This window comes from Crinia signifera, chromosome 4, assembly GCF_055691185.1.
Source record: "Crinia signifera chromosome 4, ASM5569118v1, whole genome shotgun sequence".
NCBI classification, from domain to species: Eukaryota; Metazoa; Chordata; class Amphibia; order Anura; family Myobatrachidae; genus Crinia; species Crinia signifera.
This window is the reverse complement of record NC_139220.1, coordinates 3,235,991-3,256,002: the sequence shown is the minus strand read 5'-3', so window position 1 is coordinate 3,256,002 and position 20,012 is coordinate 3,235,991. Positions and strand designations below refer to the sequence as shown.

Below are 20,012 nucleotides of genomic sequence, written 5' to 3'. Positions count from 1 at the left end.
CTCAATCTGTGTGGCATTATGTGAATTTTGACTCAATCTGTGTGGCATTATGTGAATTTTAGCTCTATCTGTGTGACATTATGTGAATTTTCTTTTTTAAATGCAAGGCCCCTCCCCTTTGTAGCTCCTCCCATATTACCGCCCACTTTCTGCCCTGCCCACAGTTCCTGAACCTATTTTCCTACAAAAATAGCACTATATATATATATATATATATATATATATATATATATATATATATATATATATATATATATATACTCCCCCCCCCCCCACCCATTGACCATTGATCCTTTACCCAGAGACCCTTATGGGCACTTTCCCATTAGAGCTTTCAGATTATCAGCCTGTTGCACATTCTAGACCCCACAAGACATCTCATACCAGCAGGTTTGTACGTACTCTCCCATGTCATATTTCCCTATTCTTACTGACCACCTCCAGTTGTAGACCACATATATTATGGGCTCAACGCGCTGATAATCCAGATGCCCTGACTAGCACGGTTACCCATGGGGTTTACATGTACTCTCTTAGTGCAATGTTCCTACCTTTGCTATATAACCTGTCCTTTCATATGAACTAGTCAGTGACATTATACATGTGTATGACCTACATGCCAGGCTTTGCTGCTAACATTGCCAGCATTGGGCCCCGACTCCTAATGGCGGCCTCAGTCAGGGATGGTTACAGGGGGAGGGGCAGCGCGGGGTCCGGGGGCTGTGGCTGCGGCGGTGAAGCAGGCAGTCCGCATTGTCTGGTAAGTGCTGAGTGTGCGGACACTGGGGACAGTGCGTCAGAATTTGATAATTCAGAAGATATGCTGGCTGCTGATTGACTCAGAGTGCTCACTCTACCAGCCAATCAGAGCCCATTTCCATTTTCAATTCCAACTGCTGCCGCACCCATAGCTCCCAGGCGCTTCACGCTGCCTACACTCCGGACCAAACGCTGCCCGGGTACCTGTATTCGCCCCGGACTGCCCGCTGCACCCACAACCGCAGAGGGGGGCGCACTTCGAACTTTTGCTTGGGCACCAGTAGGCCTGGAATAAATACTCCCATAATCCCACAGTCCACTCTGGCCAGCTGATGACTATCACCTTTCCTCCCCTCTGGTATCCGCACTTCACTCCGGAATCCGAGACTTCTCCCTCATTCTATCAGACTACCTCCCCATCCTGTACATCAACCTGTCATCGAAAACCCACCTGTCCACATAACCATATGACCATGTACAGAAGTCTGCCCCACCCTCTTTCACCCTCCATCTCCTATAGCTCGTGCCCACCAGCTATAACTGGACCCCATCCTTGGTTCTCTGCCCTGTGACCACCTCTGACAGTGGCTCTATGCCTGCACCAATGAGTGTACATTAATGTTGATGATGATGACAGTCTGCTGAAGGGGGTATGAGAACATATTGAGCAATCCATTGGTCATCTGCAATTGGAACAAGGTTAGCCATCCGACACTGAACGTATAATAATGGCGTCTCAGCCACAGTCCCGCCCGCTGTGTTCTACATAGATCATGTTATGTGGCCAGGTCACCAAGGTCGTGTCATGGCGGGGACAGAAAAACTAAAGAAATAAAAAGGTGATTGCTCCTTGTGATATTTTAGACCTGGGGTAGCCAACTACAGTCCTCGAGAGCTACCAACAGTGCATGTTTTCCAGATCTCCTCACAGAAGTGAAGTATTTAGCTGCACCTGTGGATCTTTTGGAATGTGTCAGTCAGTAATGAGTGCACCTGTGCAGCAGCTAGGATGTCTGGAAAATGTGACCTGTTGGTAGCTCCCGAGGACCGTAGTTGGCTACCACTGCTTTAGTCCATAGAGAAATGTAGTTGGGTGTGGATTCAGTTTGTACCTGGATTAATGGCCTCAGTAACTGTCCCATTGGCCAAGCAGGGGGAAACACTGAAAGTGGAATTATTTTGTGAGCTCCGGTGTGTCCTCAGCGATTCATATCGATATCTGTGGAGAAATCAGACATTGAGATCATCACAGAAGAGGAGAATCCATGAATTATATGATACGGAAATGAGGCAAGGGCGTCACGTACGGTCCCATGAAGAAGTGCGGCGTAGCGGTGAGAAAACTTCCCAACGCCATCACGATGCAACCGGCTGCAATAATCCGCGGCCTGTGGAGTCTCGCCCCAAAATAGCTAACGATGGCGATCATCAGTAAGTTACCTGCACGGTAAAGTGAGAGAGCAATGACAGACTGCGCTGGTCAGAGGCACGTGGTCATATGTAACAGAGACACGTGGTCATATGTGTCCGTCATGTGGTCATATGTAACAGAGACACGTGGTCATATGTGGCAGTCATGTGGTCATATGTAACAGAGACACGTGGTCATATGTCAGTCATGTGGTCATATGTAACAGACACATGGTCATATGTGGCAGTCATGTGGTCATATGTAACATAGACACGTTGTCATATGTCAGTCATGTGGTCATATGTAACAGAGACACATGGTCATATATGTCCGTCATGTGGTCATATGTAACAGAGACACGTGGTCATATGTGGCAGTCATGTGGTCATATGTAACAGAGACACGTGGTCATATGTCAGTCATGTGGTCATATGTAACAGAGACACGTGGTCATATGTGTCCGTCATGTGGTCATATGTAACAGAGACACGTGTTCATATGTCAGTCATGTGGTCATATGTAACAGAGACACATGGTCATATGTGGCAGTCATGTGGTCATATGTAACATAGACATGTGGTCATATGTGGCAGTCATGTGGTCATATGTAACAGAGACACGTGGTCATATGTGTCCGTCATGTGGTCATATGTAACAGAGACACATGTTCATATGTCAGTCATGTGGTCATATGTAACAGAGACACAGGGTCATATGTGGCAGTCATGTGGTCATATGTAACAGAGACACGTGGTCATATGTGTCCGTCATGTGGTCATATGCAATAGAGACACGTGGTCATATGTGGCAGTCATGTGGTCATATGTAACAGAGACATGTGGTCATATGTGTCCGTCATGTGGTCATATGTAACAGAGACACGTGTTCATATGTCAGTCATGTGGTCATATGTAACAGAGACACATGGTCATATGTGGCAGTCATGTGGTCATATGTAACATAGACATGTGGTCATATGTGGCAGTCATGTGGTCATATGTAACAGAGACACGTTGTCATATGTCAGTCATGTGGTCATATGTAACAGACACATGGTCATATGTGGCAGTCATGTGGTCATATGTAACATAGACACGTTGTCATATGTCAGTCATGTGGTCATATGTAACAGAGACACATGGTCATATATGTCCGTCATGTGGTCATATGTAACATAGACACAGGGTCATATGTGGCAGTCATGTGGTCATATGTAACAGAGACACGTGGTCATATGTCAGTCATGTGGTCATATGTAACAGAGACACGTGGTCATATGTCAGTCATGTGGTCATATGTAACAGAGACACATGGTCATATGTGGCAGTCATGTGGTCATATGTAACATAGACATGTGGTCATATGTGGCAGTCATGTGGTCATATGTAACAGAGACACGTGGTCATATGTGTCCGTCATGTGGTCATATGTAACAGAGACACATGTTCATATGTCAGTCATGTGGTCATATGTAACAGAGACACATGGTCATATGTGGCAGTCATGTGGTCATATGTAACAGAGACACGTGGTCATATGTGTCCGTCATGTGGTCATATGCAATAGAGACACGTGGTCATATGTGGCAGTCATGTGGTCATATGTAACAGAGACATGTGGTCATATGTGTCCGTCATGTGGTCATATGTAACAGAGACACGTGTTCATATGTCAGTCATGTGGTCATATGTAACAGAGACACATGGTCATATGTGGCAGTCATGTGGTCATATGTAACATAGACATGTGGTCATATGTGGCAGTCATGTGGTCATATGTAACATAGACATGTGGTCATATGTGGCAGTCATGTGGTCATATGTAACAGAGACATGTGGTCATATGTGGCAGTCATGTGGTCATATGTAACAGAGACACGTGGTCATATGTGTCCGTCATGTGGTCATATGTCACAGAGACATGTGGTCATATGTGGCAGTCATGTGGTCATATGTAACAGAGACACGTGGTCATATGTGGCAGTCATGTGGTCATATGTAACATAGACAAGTGGTCATATGTGGCAGTCATGTGGTCATATGTTACAGAGACACATGGTCATATGTCAGTCATGTGGTCATATGTAACAGAGACACGTGGTCATATGTCAGTCATGTGGTCATATGTAACAGAGACACATGGTCATATGTGGCAGTCATGTGGTCATATGTAACAGAGACACATGGTCATATGTGTAAGTCATGTGGTCATATGTAACATAGACAAGTGGTCATATGTGTCAGTCATGTGGTCATATTTAACAGAGACACGTGGTCATATGTGGCAGTCATGTGGTCATATGTAACAGAGACACGTGGTCATATGTGTCCGTCATGTGGTCATATGTAACAGAGACACGTGGTCATATGTCAGTCATGTGGTCATATGTAACAGAGACACGTGGTCATATGTCAGTCATGTGGTCATATGTAACAGACACGTGGTCATGTGTGTCAGTCATGTGGTCATATTTAACAGAGACACGTGGTCATATGTAGCAGTCATGTGGTCATATGTAACAGAGACACGTGGTCATATGTGTCCGTCATGTGGTCATATGTAACAGAGACACATGGTCATAAGTCAGTCATATGTAACAGAAACGTGGTCATATGTGACAGTCATGTGGTCATATGTAACAGAGACACATGGTCATATGTGGAAGTCATGTGGTCATATGTAACAAAGACATGTGGTCATATGTAACATAGACAAATGGTCATATGTGGCAGTCATGTGGTCATATGTAACAGAGACACGTGGTCATATTTGGCAGTCATGTGGTCATATGTAACAGACACGTGGTCATATGTCAGTCATGTGGTCATATGTAACAGAGACACGTGGTCATATGTGTCAGTCATGTGGTCATATGTAACAGACACGTGGTCATATGTCAGTCATGTGGTCATATGTAACAGAGACACGTGGTCATATGTGTCCGTCATGTGGTCATATGTAACAGAGACACGTGGTCATATGTGTCCGTCATTTGGTCATATGTAACAGAGACACGTGGTCATATGTCAGTCACGTGGTCATATGTAACAGAGACACGTGGTCATATGTGTCCGTCATGTGGTCATATGTAACAGAGGCACGTGGTCATATGTAACAGAGGCACGTGGTCATATGTAACAGAGACACGTGGTCATATGTGTCCGTCATGTGGTCATATGTAACAGAGGCACGTGGTCATATGTAACAGAGGCACGTGGTCATATGTAACAGAGGCACGTGGTCATATGTAACAGAGGCACGTGGTCATATGTAACAGAGGCACGTGGTCATATGTCAGTCACGTGGTCATATGTAACAGAGACACGTGGTCATATGTGTCCGTCATTTGGTCATATGTAACAGAGACACGTGGTCATATGTCAGTCACGTGGTCATATGTAACAGAGACACGTGGTCATATGTGTCCGTCATGTGGTCATATGTAACAGAGGCACGTGGTCATATGTAACAGAGGCACGTGGTCATATGTAACAGAGACACGTGGTCATATGTGTCCGTCATGTGGTCATATGTAACAGAGACACGTGGTCATATGTAACAGAGACACGTGGTCATATGGCAGTCAAGTGGTCATATGTAACAGAGACACGTGGTCATATGTGTCCGTCATGTGGTCATATGTAACAGAGGCACGTGGTCATATGTAACAGAGGCACGTGGTCATATGTGTCCGTCATGTGGTCATATGTAACAGAGACACGTGGTCATATGTAACAGAGACACATGGTCATATGTGGCAGTCATGTGGTCATATGTAACAGAGACACGTGGTCATATGTCAGTCATGTGGTCATATGTAACAGAGACACGTGGTCATATGTCAGTCATGTGGTCATATGTAACAGAGACATGTGGTCATATGTAACAGAGACACGTGGTCATATGTCAGTCATGTGGTCATATGTAACAGACACGTGGTCATATGTGACAGTCATGTGGTCATATGTAACAGAGACACATGGTCATATGTGGCAGTCATGTGGTCATATGTAACAGGAGACATGTGGTCATATGTGCCCGTCATGTGGTCATATGTAACAGAGACACGTGGTCATATTTGGCAGTCATGTGGTCATATGTAACAGACACGTGGTCATATGTCAGTCATGTGGTCATATGTAACAGAGACACGTGGTCATATGTGTCAGTCATGTGGTCATATGTAACAGACACGTGGTCATATGTCAGTCATGTGGTCATATGTAACAGAGACACGTGGTCATATGTGTCCGTCATGTGGTCATATGTAACAGAGACACGTGGTCATATGTGTCCGTCATTTGGTCATATGTAACAGAGACACGTGGTCATATGTCAGTCACGTGGTCATATGTAACAGAGACACGTGGTCATATGTGTCCGTCATGTGGTCATATGTAACAGAGGCACGTGGTCATATGTAACAGAGGCACGTGGTCATATGTAACAGAGACACGTGGTCATATGTGTCCGTCATGTGGTCATATGTAACAGAGGCACGTGGTCATATGTAACAGAGGCACGTGGTCATATGTAACAGAGGCACGTGGTCATATGTAACAGAGGCACGTGGTCATATGTAACAGAGGCACGTGGTCATATGTCAGTCACGTGGTCATATGTAACAGAGACACGTGGTCATATGTGTCCGTCATTTGGTCATATGTAACAGAGACACGTGGTCATATGTCAGTCACGTGGTCATATGTAACAGAGACACGTGGTCATATGTGTCCGTCATGTGGTCATATGTAACAGAGGCACGTGGTCATATGTAACAGAGGCACGTGGTCATATGTAACAGAGACACGTGGTCATATGTGTCCGTCATGTGGTCATATGTAACAGAGACACGTGGTCATATGTAACAGAGACACGTGGTCATATGGCAGTCAAGTGGTCATATGTAACAGAGACACGTGGTCATATGTGTCCGTCATGTGGTCATATGTAACAGAGGCACGTGGTCATATGTAACAGAGGCACGTGGTCATATGTGTCCGTCATGTGGTCATATGTAACAGAGACACGTGGTCATATGTAACAGAGACACATGGTCATATGTGGCAGTCATGTGGTCATATGTAACAGAGACACGTGGTCATATGTCAGTCATGTGGTCATATGTAACAGAGACACGTGGTCATATGTCAGTCATGTGGTCATATGTAACAGAGACATGTGGTCATATGTAACAGAGACACGTGGTCATATGTCAGTCATGTGGTCATATGTAACAGACACGTGGTCATATGTGACAGTCATGTGGTCATATGTAACAGAGACACATGGTCATATGTGGCAGTCATGTGGTCATATGTAACAGGAGACATGTGGTCATATGTGCCCGTCATGTGGTCATATGTAACAGAGACACGTGGTCATATGTCAGTCATGTGGTCGTATGTAACAGAGACACATGGTCATATGTGGCAGTCATGTGGTCATATGTAACAGAGACACGTGGTCATATGTGTCCGTCATGTGGTCATATGTAACAGAGACACGTGGTCATATGTCAGTCATGTGGTCATATGTAACAGAGACACGTGGTCATATGTCAGTCATGTGGTCATATGTAACAGAGACACATGGTCATATGTGGCAGTCATGTGGTCATATGTAACAGAGACACGTGGTCATAAGTGTCAGTCATGTGGTCATATGTAACATAGACAAGTGGTCATATGTGGCAATCATGTGGTTATATGTAACAGTGACAGGTGGTCATATGTGTCAGTCATGTGGTCATATGTAACAGAGACACGTGGTCATATGTGTCAGTCATGTGGTCATATGTAACAGACAAGTGGTCATATATGTCAGTCATGTGGTCATATGTAACAGACACTTGGTCATATGTGTCAGTTATGTGGTCATATGTAACAGAGACACGTGGTCATATGGGTCAGTCATTTGGTCATATGTAACAGAGACACGTGGTCATATGTGGCAGTCATGTAGTCATATGTAACAGAGACACGTGGTAATATGTGACAGTCATGTGGTCATATGTAACACACAGAAACACGTGGTTACATGTGACGGTCAGAGACACATGGTTCCATGTGACGGTCAGAGAAACGTGGTTACATGTGATGGTCAGAGACACGTGATTACATGTGATGTTAAAGAAATGTGGTTATATGTGACAGTCCGAGACACGTGGTTACATGTGACAGTCAGAGACACGTGGTTATATGTGACGGTCAGAGACACGTAGTTATATGTGACGGTCAGAGACACGTGGTTACATGTGATGGTCAGAGACATGTGGTTACATGTGATGGTCAGAGACACGTGGTTATATGTGACATCAGAGACACGTGGTTACATGTGACGGTCAGAGACACGTGTTTACATGTGACGGTCAGAGACACGTGGTTAGATGTGACATCAGAGACACGTGGTTACATGTGACGTCAGAGACACGTGGTTACATGTGACGTCAGAGACACGTGGTTACATGTGACGGTCAGAGACATGTGGTCATATGTGACAGTCATGTGGCATATGTAACAGAGACACGTGGTCATATGTGGCAGTCATGTGATCACATGTAACATAGACATGTGGGCATATGTCAGTCATGTGGTCATATGTTACAGAGACACATGGTCATATGTGTCAGTCATGTGGTCATATGTAACAGAGACATGTGGTCATATGTGGCAGTCATGTGGTCATATGTCAGTCATGTGGTCATATGTAACAGAGATATGTGGTCATGTGTAACAGAGACACGCGGTCATATGTCAGTCATGTGGTCATATGTAACAGGGACTCATGGTCATATGTGTTAGTCATGTGGTCATATGTAACATAGACACGTGATCATATGTGGCAGTTATGTGGTCATATGTAACAGAGACATGTGGTCATAGGTGGCAGTCAAGTTTTCATATGTAACAGAGACACGTGGTCATATGTAGCAGTCGTGTGGTCATATGTAACATAGACACATGGTCATATGTGTCAGTCATGTGGTCATATGTAACAGAGACACGTTGTCATATGTGTCAGTCATGTGGTCATATGTAATAGAGACACATGGTCATATGTCAGTCATGTGGTCATATGTAACATAGACACGTGGTCATAAGTGTCAGTCATGTGGTCATATGTAACATAGACAAGTGGTCATATGTGGCAGTCATGTGGTCATATGTAAAAGAGACACGTGGTCATATGTGTCAGTCATGTGGTCATATGTAACAGAGACACGTGGTCATATGTGTCAGTCATGTGGTCATATGTAACATAGACACATGGTCATATGTAACAGAGACACGTGGTCATATGTGTCAGTCATGTGGTCATATGTAACATAGACATGTGGTCATAAGTGGCAGTCATGTGGTTATATGTAACAGAGACACGTGGTCATATGTGGCAGTCATGTGGTCATATGTAACAGTGACACGTGGTCATATGTGTCAGTCATGTAGTCATATGTAACAGAGACATGTGGTCATATGTAACAGAGACACGTGGTCATATGTCAGTCATGTGGTCATATGTAACAGAGACACGTGGTCATATGTCAGTCATGTGGTCATATGTAACAGAGACACATGGTCATATGTGGCAGTCATGTGGTCATATGTAACAGAGACACGTGGTCATAAGTGTCAGTCATGTGGTCATATGTAACATAGACAAGTGGTCATATGTGGCAATCATGTGGTTATATGCAACAGTGACACGTGGTCATATGTGTCAGTAATGTGGTCATATGTAACAGAGACACGTGGTCATATGTGTCAGTCATGTGGTCATATGTAACAGACAAGTGGTCATATATGTCAGTCATGTGGTCATATGTAACAGACACTTGGTCATATGTGTCAGTTATGTGGTCATATGTAACAGAGACATGTGGTCATATGTGGCAGTCATGTGGTCATATGTCAGTCATGTGGTCATATGTAACATAGACACGTGGTCATAAGTGTCAGTCATGTGGTCATATGTAACATAGACAAGTGGTCATATGTGGCAGTCATGTGGTCATATGTAAAAGAGACACGTAGTCATATGTGTCAGTCATTTGGTCATATGTAACAGAGACACGTGGTCATATGTGTCAGTCATGTGGTCATATGTAACATAGACACATGGTCATATGTAACCGAGACACGTGGTCATATGTGTCAGTCATGTGGTCATATGTAACATAGACATGTGGTCATAAGTGGCAGTCATGTGGTTATATGTTACAGAGACACGTGGTCATATGTGTCAGTCATGTAGTCATATGTAACAGAGACATGTGCTCATATGTAACAGAGACACGTGGTCATATGTGTCAGTCATGTGGTCATATGAAACAGAGACACGTTGTCATATATGTCAGTTATGTGGTCATATGTAACAGACACGTGGTCATATATGTCAGTCATGTGGTCATATGTAACAGACACTTGGTCATATGTGTCTGTTATGTGGTCATATGTAACAGAGACACGTGGTCATATGTGTCAGTCATGTGGTCATATGTAACAGAGACACGTGGTCATATGTGTCAGTCATGTGGTCATATGTAACATAGACACATGGTCATATGTAACCGAGACACGTGGTCATATGTGTCAGTCATGTGGTCATATGTAACATAGACATGTGGTCATAAGTGGCAGTCATGTGGTTATATGTTACAGAGACACGTGGTCATATGTGTCAGTCATGTAGTCATATGTAACAGAGACATGTGCTCATATGTAACAGAGACACGTGGTCATATGTGTCAGTCATGTGGTCATATGAAACAGAGACACGTTGTCATATATGTCAGTTATGTGGTCATATGTAACAGACACGTGGTCATATATGTCAGTCATGTGGTCATATGTAACAGACACTTGGTCATATGTGTCTGTTATGTGGTCATATGTAACAGAGACACGTGGTCATATGTGTCAGTCATTTGGTCATATGTAACAGAGACACGTGGTCATATGTGGCAGTCATGTGGTCATATGTAACAGAGACACGTGATAATATGTGACAGTCATGTGGTCATATGTGACCTTCAGAGACACATGGTTACCTGTGACGGTCAGAGACACGTGGTTACATGTGACGGTCAGAGACACGTGGTTATATGTGACAGTCAGAGACACGTGGTTAGATGTGACGGTCAGAGACACGTGGTTAGATGTGACGGTCAGAGACACGTGGTTACATGTGCCGGTCAGAGACACGTGGTTACATGTGACGATCAGAGACACGTGGTTACATGTGACGGTCAAAGACACGTGCTTATATGTGACGGTCAGAGACACGTGGTTACATGTGACGGTCAGAGACACGTGGTTACATATGACGGTCAGAGACACAAGGTTATATGTGACGGTCAGAGACAAGTGGTTACATGTGATGTCAGAGACATGTGGTTACATGTGACGGTCAGAGACACGTGGTTACATGTGATGTCAGAGACACGTGGTTACATGTGACGGTCAGAGATACGTGGTTACATGTGCCGGTCAGAGACACGTGGTTACATGTGACGGTCAGAGACACGTGGTTACATGTGACGGTCAGAGACACGTGCTTATATGTGACGGTCAGAGACACGTGGTTACATGTGACAGTCAGAGACACGTGGTTACATGTGACGGTCAGAGACACAAGGTTACATGTGACGGTCAGAGACACGTGGTTACATGTGATGTCAGAGACATGTGGTTACATGTGACGGTCAGAGACACGTTGTTACATGTGATGTCAGAGACACGTGGTTACATGTGACGGTCAGAGACACGTGGTTATAAGTGACATCAGAGACACGTGGCAATGTATGACAGTCAGAGACACAAAGTTACATGTGACGTCAGAGACACGTGGTTACATGTGACGATCAGAGACACGTGGTTACATGTGAAGGTCAGAGACACGTGGTTACATGTGACGGTCATAGACACGTGGTTATAAGTGACATCAGAGACACGTGGCAATGTATGACAGTCAGAGACACAAGGTTATATGTGACGGTCAGAGACACGTGGTATTAGGAGAGGGGAAAGATATTCACCAATCTCAAAGCCCCCATCCACCATTCCCACCGTGGAGGAGGAAATGTCGAATCGTCTCTCGATCTGCGTTATGGAACTTTTCATGTAACTTCCGGAAAAAGCTTTTGCAAAGTAAGCGAAACATAGCGACACCAGGAACAGCTGCAGGGAAGAGACGTTACACTGTTATTACACCAATATGTCTGTCACAGGCGGATCCTAGAGACACAACGTTGTGCCAGTACACACATGTGATGCCAGCTGCCCACCCTGTGCAGGCTTCCACCCACCTGCGTTCACATGGGTATGCCCAGGAAACACTGTCTGCCACAAAGGCGTTCGTACATGTGTATGCGCAGACCCAAAACATCGGTTGACGCACTTAATTTGCGTCTTAATGATCAATCCTGAATCACCCCCAATGTGAGCACTCGATAACGATATTACTGTACTACTACACGAATAGAAGCTTCTACAGCCCCACCTTGTGGCCAAACACAGCATCACTGGAACAGTCCCCAAGTTATACAATGAGGTGTGTCCCAGCCGCTTCTACAGCCCCACCTTGTGGCCAAACACAGCATCACTGGAACAGTCCCCAAGTTATACAATGAGGTGTGTCCCAGCCGCTTCTACAGCCCCACCTTGTGGCCAAACAGAGCATCACTGGAACAGTCCCCAAGTTATACAATGAGGTGTGTCCCAGCCGCTTCTACAGCCCCACCTTGTGGCCAAACACAGCATCACTGGAACAGTCCCCAAGTTATACAATGAGGTGTGTCCCAGCCGCTTCTACAGCCCCACCTTGTGGCCAAACACAGCATCACTGGAACTATCCCCGTTATATAATGAGGTGTGTCCCAGCCGCTTCTACAGCCCTACCTTGTGGCCAAACACAGCATCACTGGAACAGTCCCCAAGTTATACAATGAGGTGTGTCCCAGCCGCTTCTACAGCCCCACCTTTTGGCCAAACACAGCATCACTGGAACAGTCCCCAAGTTATACAATGAGGTGTGTCCCAGCCGCTTCTACAGCCCCACCTTGTGGCCAAACAGAGCATCACTGGAACAGTCCCCAAGTTATACAATGAGGTGTGTCCCAGCCGCTTCTACAGCCCCACCTTGTGGCCAAACACAGCATCACTGGAACAGTCCCCAAGTTATACAATGAGGTGTGTCCCAGCCGCTTCTACAGCCCCACCTTGTGGCCAAACACAGCATCACTGGAACTATCCCCGTTATATAATGAGGTGTGTCCCAGCCGCTTCTACAGCCCTACCTTGTGGCCAAACACAGCATCACTGGAACAGTCCCCAAGTTATACAATGAGGTGTGTCCCAGCCGCTTCTACAGCCCCACCTTTTGGCCAAACACAGCATCACTGGAACAGTCCCCAAGTTATACAATGAGGTGTGTCCCAGCCGCTTCTACAGCCCCACCTTGTGGCCAAACACAGCATCACTGGAACAGTCCCCGTTATATAATGAGGTGTGTCCCAGCCGCTTCTACAGCCCCACCTTGTGGCTTAACACAGCATCACTGGAACAGTCCCCAAGTTATACAATGAGGTGTGTCCCAGCCGCTTCTACAGCCCCACCTTGTGGCCAAACACAGCATCACTGGAACTATCCCCGTTATACAATGAGGTGTGTCCCAGCCGCTTCTACAGCCCCACCTTGTGGCCAAACACAGCATCACTGGAACAGTCCCCAAGTTATACAATGAGGTGTGTCCCAGCCGCTTCTACAGCCCCACCTTGTGGCCAAACACAGCATCACTGGAACAGTCCCCAAGTTATACAATGAGGTGTGTCCCAGCCGCTTCTACAGCCCCACCTTGTGGCCAAACACAGCATCACTGGAACAGTCCCCAAGTTATACAATGAGGTGTGTCCCAGCCGCTTCGACAGCCCCACCTTGTGGCCAAACACAGCATCACTGTAACAGTCCCCAAGTTATACAATGAGGTGTGTCCCAGCCGCTTCGACAGCCCCACCTTGTGGCCAAACACAGCATCACTGTAACAGTCCCCAAGTTATACAATGAGTGTGTCCCAGCCAGTCTACTCCCTAGTTTACATGAATTCCCTGAGTCTCCATAATCCCTGTGCAGGGCACCGGCTGTACCACACAGAATAGAGACGTTCCGCAATCACTCACTAACAGGGACGTTGTGCTTCTTGCTTCCTATTTCGTAAAAGTGTTAATTTTGCGCATTTGTTGATAATTCTTTAAAGATTACAATGTGCGGAACGCATCGTTTGCGCAATTGTTATTGACCATCAGACATAAAGTGGCTATTGTCTGTTTACACTGTCTGCTGGGAAGCGAGTCGCTAAGCTTACATAGGCCTCGGTATTTGTATTTGGTATTGCGTTATGTACTAACCTTTACCCTACGCAGTGCTAGCGGGAGGGACAAATACAAACCTTCATGCCATATTCAAAGCGTGCCGCAGTAGGAGGAGCCTAGAGGTACGATCCACTCGCTGATGTTACACCAAACTGGGGGTGTCACAGGGGTCTGACCATAATGGGGATTGCGCTGTGGGTGCCAATTAGCCTTCTAAAGGATCTCCCTGTGAAATGTGCAGCCTTTGGCTATTAGTACATAGAAGATAATTGGGAACCTCATGTCATGGATAAGAAACAGGCCGGCTAGGGGCATATTGCATTAAACGTGACGGATCCCACCACTGGGAGACTCCAGCAGGTAGCGGCATCGGGCAGCGTAGAGAGGGCAGATAACGGGGTAATCCAACACTAGCTTCTACGTTTTATAATGGTTTAAACATTATCCAGATATTTCACCATCCCCGGTGGGATCTGATAACTAAACCAAACAGCCTCGTTCTCCTGGGTCCACTCTGCAGCCAAAGTGCCTGTATTCCAGTACTGAGCACACACCAGGGGTCATGGTATATAGGTGGCAGCTGAGCTTATAAATGGCTGTAAGTCAATAAGAGAGACATGATGTAATAGGTCACATACATACACAAGACAGAGGCGATGTTATGTTACCCCATCCCAAATCCTCAGCCACATCCTCAGTCATCCTGTTCTGGAAGGTTGTCTTAACAGCATTATGGGCCCCCGGGCAAAGCAGGGAAGTGGGGCCCCTACCTACACAACATCAGGCATGATGATGTCACACCCAACATTCAGTGCGACCACTGGAGGAGGAGGGATGCCGGCCAATGCTGGCCAGCCGTAGGCTGCTCTGGGGCCCCTATGCTTGTGGGGCCCCTGGGTAGTAGCCCAACCAGCCCAGTGGAAAAGAGGGGCCAGGCAGAGAGGTTCTCCTACTATAGGGAAAACAGGGTCCAGCACCTCTAATGAAGGAGAGGACAAGGCTCACTGTGTGAATACCAGCACTGTGCTGATGACACTCCTGGGCTGTGCGGACCACTACACTGTGTGGACCCCTTCTGCTGTGGGGTCTCCTGGGCTGTGGGGTCTCCAGAGCTGTGTGTACCATTAGGCGGTGAGGACACCTGGGCTGTGGGGTCTCCTAAGCTGTGTGGACCACTAGGCTGTGAGGACCCCTGGGCTGTGTGGTCTCCTGGGCTGTAGGTTCCACTAGGCTGTGAGTACCCCTGGGCTGTGGGAGCTACTGGGCTGTGAGTACCCCTGGGCTGTGGGATCTTCTGGGCTGTGGGGTCTCCTGGGCTGTGGGGTCTCCTGGGCTGTATGGACCACTAGGCTGTGAGGACCCCTGGGCTGTGGGATCTACTGGGCTGTGTGTGCCCCTGGGCTGTGGGGTCTCCTGAGCTGTGTGGACCACTAGGCTGTGAGGACCCCTGGGCTGTGCGATCTACTGGGTTGTGAGTACCCCTGGCCTGTGGGGTCTCCTGGGCTGTGGGGTCTCCTGAGCTATGTGGACCACTAGGCTGTGAGGACCACTGGGCTGTGAGGGCTCCTGGACTGTGGGATCTCTTGGGCTGTGTGGCCCTCTGAACAGCCAGGCCCCATGTAATTAATTATGACATAGGAGTACAGCATCAGAAAACACTGCGGCCATATGAGCCCTGTTTGCCTAGCAACTTTTGCTACAATCGGCCACTGCAGTGTTCTTTGGTAATGTCCGGGACATGTCGGAGCAGTGAGCAAAACCCTATGCAAATTCTGCTGCAAAGTCCTCCCCTGGGTCACATGATCCGTGGAAGGACTGAGACGCCCACAGTCAGGGACTGGACACTCGCAAATACTGATTAGTGCCTCTGTAGGCTCCACAATTGGTTGGTGCAGTTTCTCTGCCCAAGTACGGCCTCTCATCTGTACACAACCACTTTCACCGAGACCCCCTGTACCCTGTACAGTACATGTGCTAAGACACCGCCCAGTAACCACCCACCTCTGTACAGTACATGTGCTAAGACACCGCCCAGTAACCACCCACCTCTGTACAGTACATGTGGTAAGACACCGCCCAGTAACCCGCCATCACTGTACCGTACATGTGCTAAGACACTGCCCAGTAACTGCCCATCTCTGTACAGTACATGTGCTAAGACACTGCCCAGTAACCATCCATCTCTGTACATTACATGTGCTAAGGCACCACCCAGTAACTGGCCATCACTGTACCGTACATGTGCTAAGACACTGCCCAGTAACCACCCACCTCTGTACAGTACATGTGCTAAGGCACCGCCCAGTAACCGCCCATCTCTGTACATTACATGTGCTAAGACACAGCCCAGTAACCGCCCATCTCTGTACAGTACATGTGGTAAGACACTGCCCAGTAACCACCCATCTCTGTACAGTACATGTGCTAAGACACTGCCCAGTAACCCGCCATCACTGTACCGTACATGTGCTAAGACACTGCCCAGTAACCACCCACCTCTGTACAATACATGTGCTAAGGCACCGCCCAGTAACCATCCATCTCTGTACAGTACATGTGCTAAGACTCCGCCCAGTAAAAGCCATCTCTGTACAGTACATGTGCTAAGACACTGCCCAGTAACCCGCCATCACTGTACCGTACATGTGCTAAGACACTGCCCAGTAACCACCCATCTCTGTACAGTACATGTGCTAAGACTCCGCCCAGTAAAAGCCATCTCTGTACAGTACATGTGCTAAGGCACCGCCCAGTAACCACCCATCTCTGTACAGTACATGTGGTAAGACACTGCCCAGTAACTGCCCATCTCCGTACAGTACATGTGCTAAGACTCCACCCATTAACACCGCCCAGGAACGCCAATCGAGACACCTCTGATACTGTGTGTCCTGGTCCAGCGGCCGTGCAGTATTCCGGCCCAACTTGGAGGTTTTGTTAACGGGGCAATCACTTACAAGGCAAAACCATACCGTGTAAAAAACTATTGCCCCGTTAGAATAAACTTCGGCCAGCATCCAGCACAGCACCAGGACTGGCACAGCCTTACATCAAGCCCCATATATTAGTGTCATCGTTCATCTACGGCATCTATGGCAAAGCTGCCGTTGTATCTCCGGGTTACACCGAACAGTGTATTTTACCTCCAGGATGTAAAGGAACTATACATGTTAGATTTGGCATTTAGCGATCCTATTAGTGTAATAGTGTCCTGATATAATAATCATGGGGAGATTTATTAAGCATTGGAGAGAAATAAAGTACCAGCCAATAAGCACCTAACTGCCATTCTACGGGTCGTGTTTGAAATATGACAGGAGATGATTGGCTGGTACTATCTCTCTCCAAGCCTAGATCTATCACCCCCCGTATACAATGTAGCCCTCCTGCGGGGGACATGACATTACCTTCAGAGGGGAGCAACACCGGGACTTCTTGGCGGGAGCAGATATGGTTCCGTCTGGCGGGGATAAGCTGGACTTCTCAAGCTCGTTGCAGACTTTCTCCGCAGTCATGTTACAGATTAGTCTGAAAGATAACGTTACAAGTCCCCAGGGGCGTATTACACACTCACACAATCTGCTGAATACTGGGAGAAAATATACATTGGGGGAAATGTAATAGGATGAGAGATTTGGTGAGAAATCTCCAGTTATTTAAAAGCGGCAATCACTTACACTGCACAACCAGTTTGATATTGCAGTGTAAATGTCACAATGAGTAACTTTATCATTGGGAATATAACCGGCATATTTTATCCTTCTAATGATGATCATTCCCCTTCTTTAAGGAGAGTCTTCCCTTTGTCTGGGATGGCTTCATGCCCTATCCCAAGATGGCAGCTGAAATCACTAATGAGTATGTGCAGAGTGCAGTCTTCCCTTTGTCTGGGGTGGCTTCATACCCTATCCCAAGATGGCAGCTGAAATCACTACTGAGTATGTGCAGAGTGCAGTCTTCCCTTTGTCTGGGGTGGCTTCATGCCCTATCCCAAGATGGCAGCTGAAATCACTACTGAGTATGTGCAGAGTGCAGTCTTCCCATGCTTCGTGGCTGTGGGTTGCCCATATCCCATATTAGTGAATGGGTCCACATACTGTATACACTGCATCGTTCTCACACGGTATCTGTTGTTGGGGACTCACCATGAGAATGCCCAGCATTTTCTTTGGACAGCCCATGAAACACTGGTCATTCCCATTGGCGAATCCCCTGGCCCGCCGCCCCATGCCCCCCTCCCACGCCTGTACTTCACGCTCGCACACAGCAGCTGCCCATCCGCATAAATAACTACTATGCGCAGTCGCCAAAAATCAGCACCCCGTGCGAACGTTACCGATTCAATCCGCATCACCCCCATAGTACAATACCAGTGAGCGGATTTCTCTCTGCCTGGATCTGATGCTGACTGGGATCTTTCTACTGAAAATTCTACTGTCAAAACTGATCGGGAAAAACTGGAGTTTGGTTCAGTCCAGATGCAGAACATTCGAGTGGATTCGGATTTTGGGAGAACTGAACCTTCCGTCTCCTGCTCAAACACCTCAAGACATGTCCCAAAAAGTTTTTTCAAAGTACTGATAAAAGGAGTAGAGGAGGGTTCTCACTAAACTTATCAGCTGGGGACACAATCCTAGTGGACGATATACACAGAAATATCATTAACATCGTTAGCGAACGTATCATTTGTACAAATCGCCCAACATCTCTCCAGCTTCCCATTCCCTGGTTCTTCCTAAAACCAGTGCACACGAGGGAAGGTTTCCAGTAAGACTGTAGTTTGCGGGTAGGGTGACCAACTCATCCCTTTAATCCGGGACACATATTAATTACACAGGTTCTGTGGCTGGCTTTCACCTGGTTTTAAACTGCCACACCTCAAGACTCCATTTCACCTGGTTTTAAACTGCCACAGAACCTGTGTAATTAATATGTGTCCCAGATTAAAGGGATGAGTTGGTCACCCTATTTGCGGGTGACATCAATGCGCCATTGACCACAGACAGGCAGCATAGAACGCGTACACGCCCCAGAGAGGAGGCAGAACACCCTATATAAATGGGGTAACACATAAGGTAACATAGAGGGATTACCTGTCCAGCTGTGACCGTCCCGTCCACTGGCTGCACACAGGATGAGACTCTTATTTGGAGGAATGACATGTCAGCAATCATTAACTTCTCCAGAACAAACAGCTGCCCTGATTGTCCCCTTCCCAGACCTGTTACCTGCTGTGCCAGGTGACCCCACACAGGCTGCAGCCGGCTGTCCGGAATCAGAGATTTGGGGCTGGATTTGTGTATTTGTGTCTTTCCTAAACCTGGACACAGAATTTATCCAACCAGCCATTGTTAGAGAGCAGCGGGGGGTGGGGAGCCATCCATTGTAATGCCGAGGGTGGTTTGCAAAAGAAGTAGCAAGTATTGTGAAAGCAAAAAAGTTGGCCTTTAAGAAATTTAAGCCGACGCAGAAGAA

At 46.8% G+C, this 20,012-nt stretch overlaps 1 protein-coding gene across 1 annotated transcript in view; it reads right to left on the bottom strand.

Annotated features, from left to right (window-relative positions):
* LOC146073557 (solute carrier organic anion transporter family member 1C1-like) overlaps positions 1-19,765 on the bottom strand; it is a 47,505-nt gene extending 27,740 nt beyond the window's left edge. Inside the window, exons 1-5 of the mRNA XM_083180752.1 lie at positions 19,631-19,765; positions 17,945-18,065; positions 12,207-12,348; positions 2,067-2,199; positions 1,872-1,978 (exon numbers count right to left, since the gene is read on the bottom strand). Of these exons, the coding sequence (XP_083036878.1) occupies positions 1,872-1,978; positions 2,067-2,199; positions 12,207-12,348; positions 17,945-18,052 (490 nt within the window). The 5' untranslated portion in view covers positions 18,053-18,065; positions 19,631-19,765. The remainder of the gene's footprint in view (positions 1-1,871; positions 1,979-2,066; positions 2,200-12,206; positions 12,349-17,944; positions 18,066-19,630) is intronic.
* Positions 19,766-20,012: the final 247 nt, after the last annotated feature.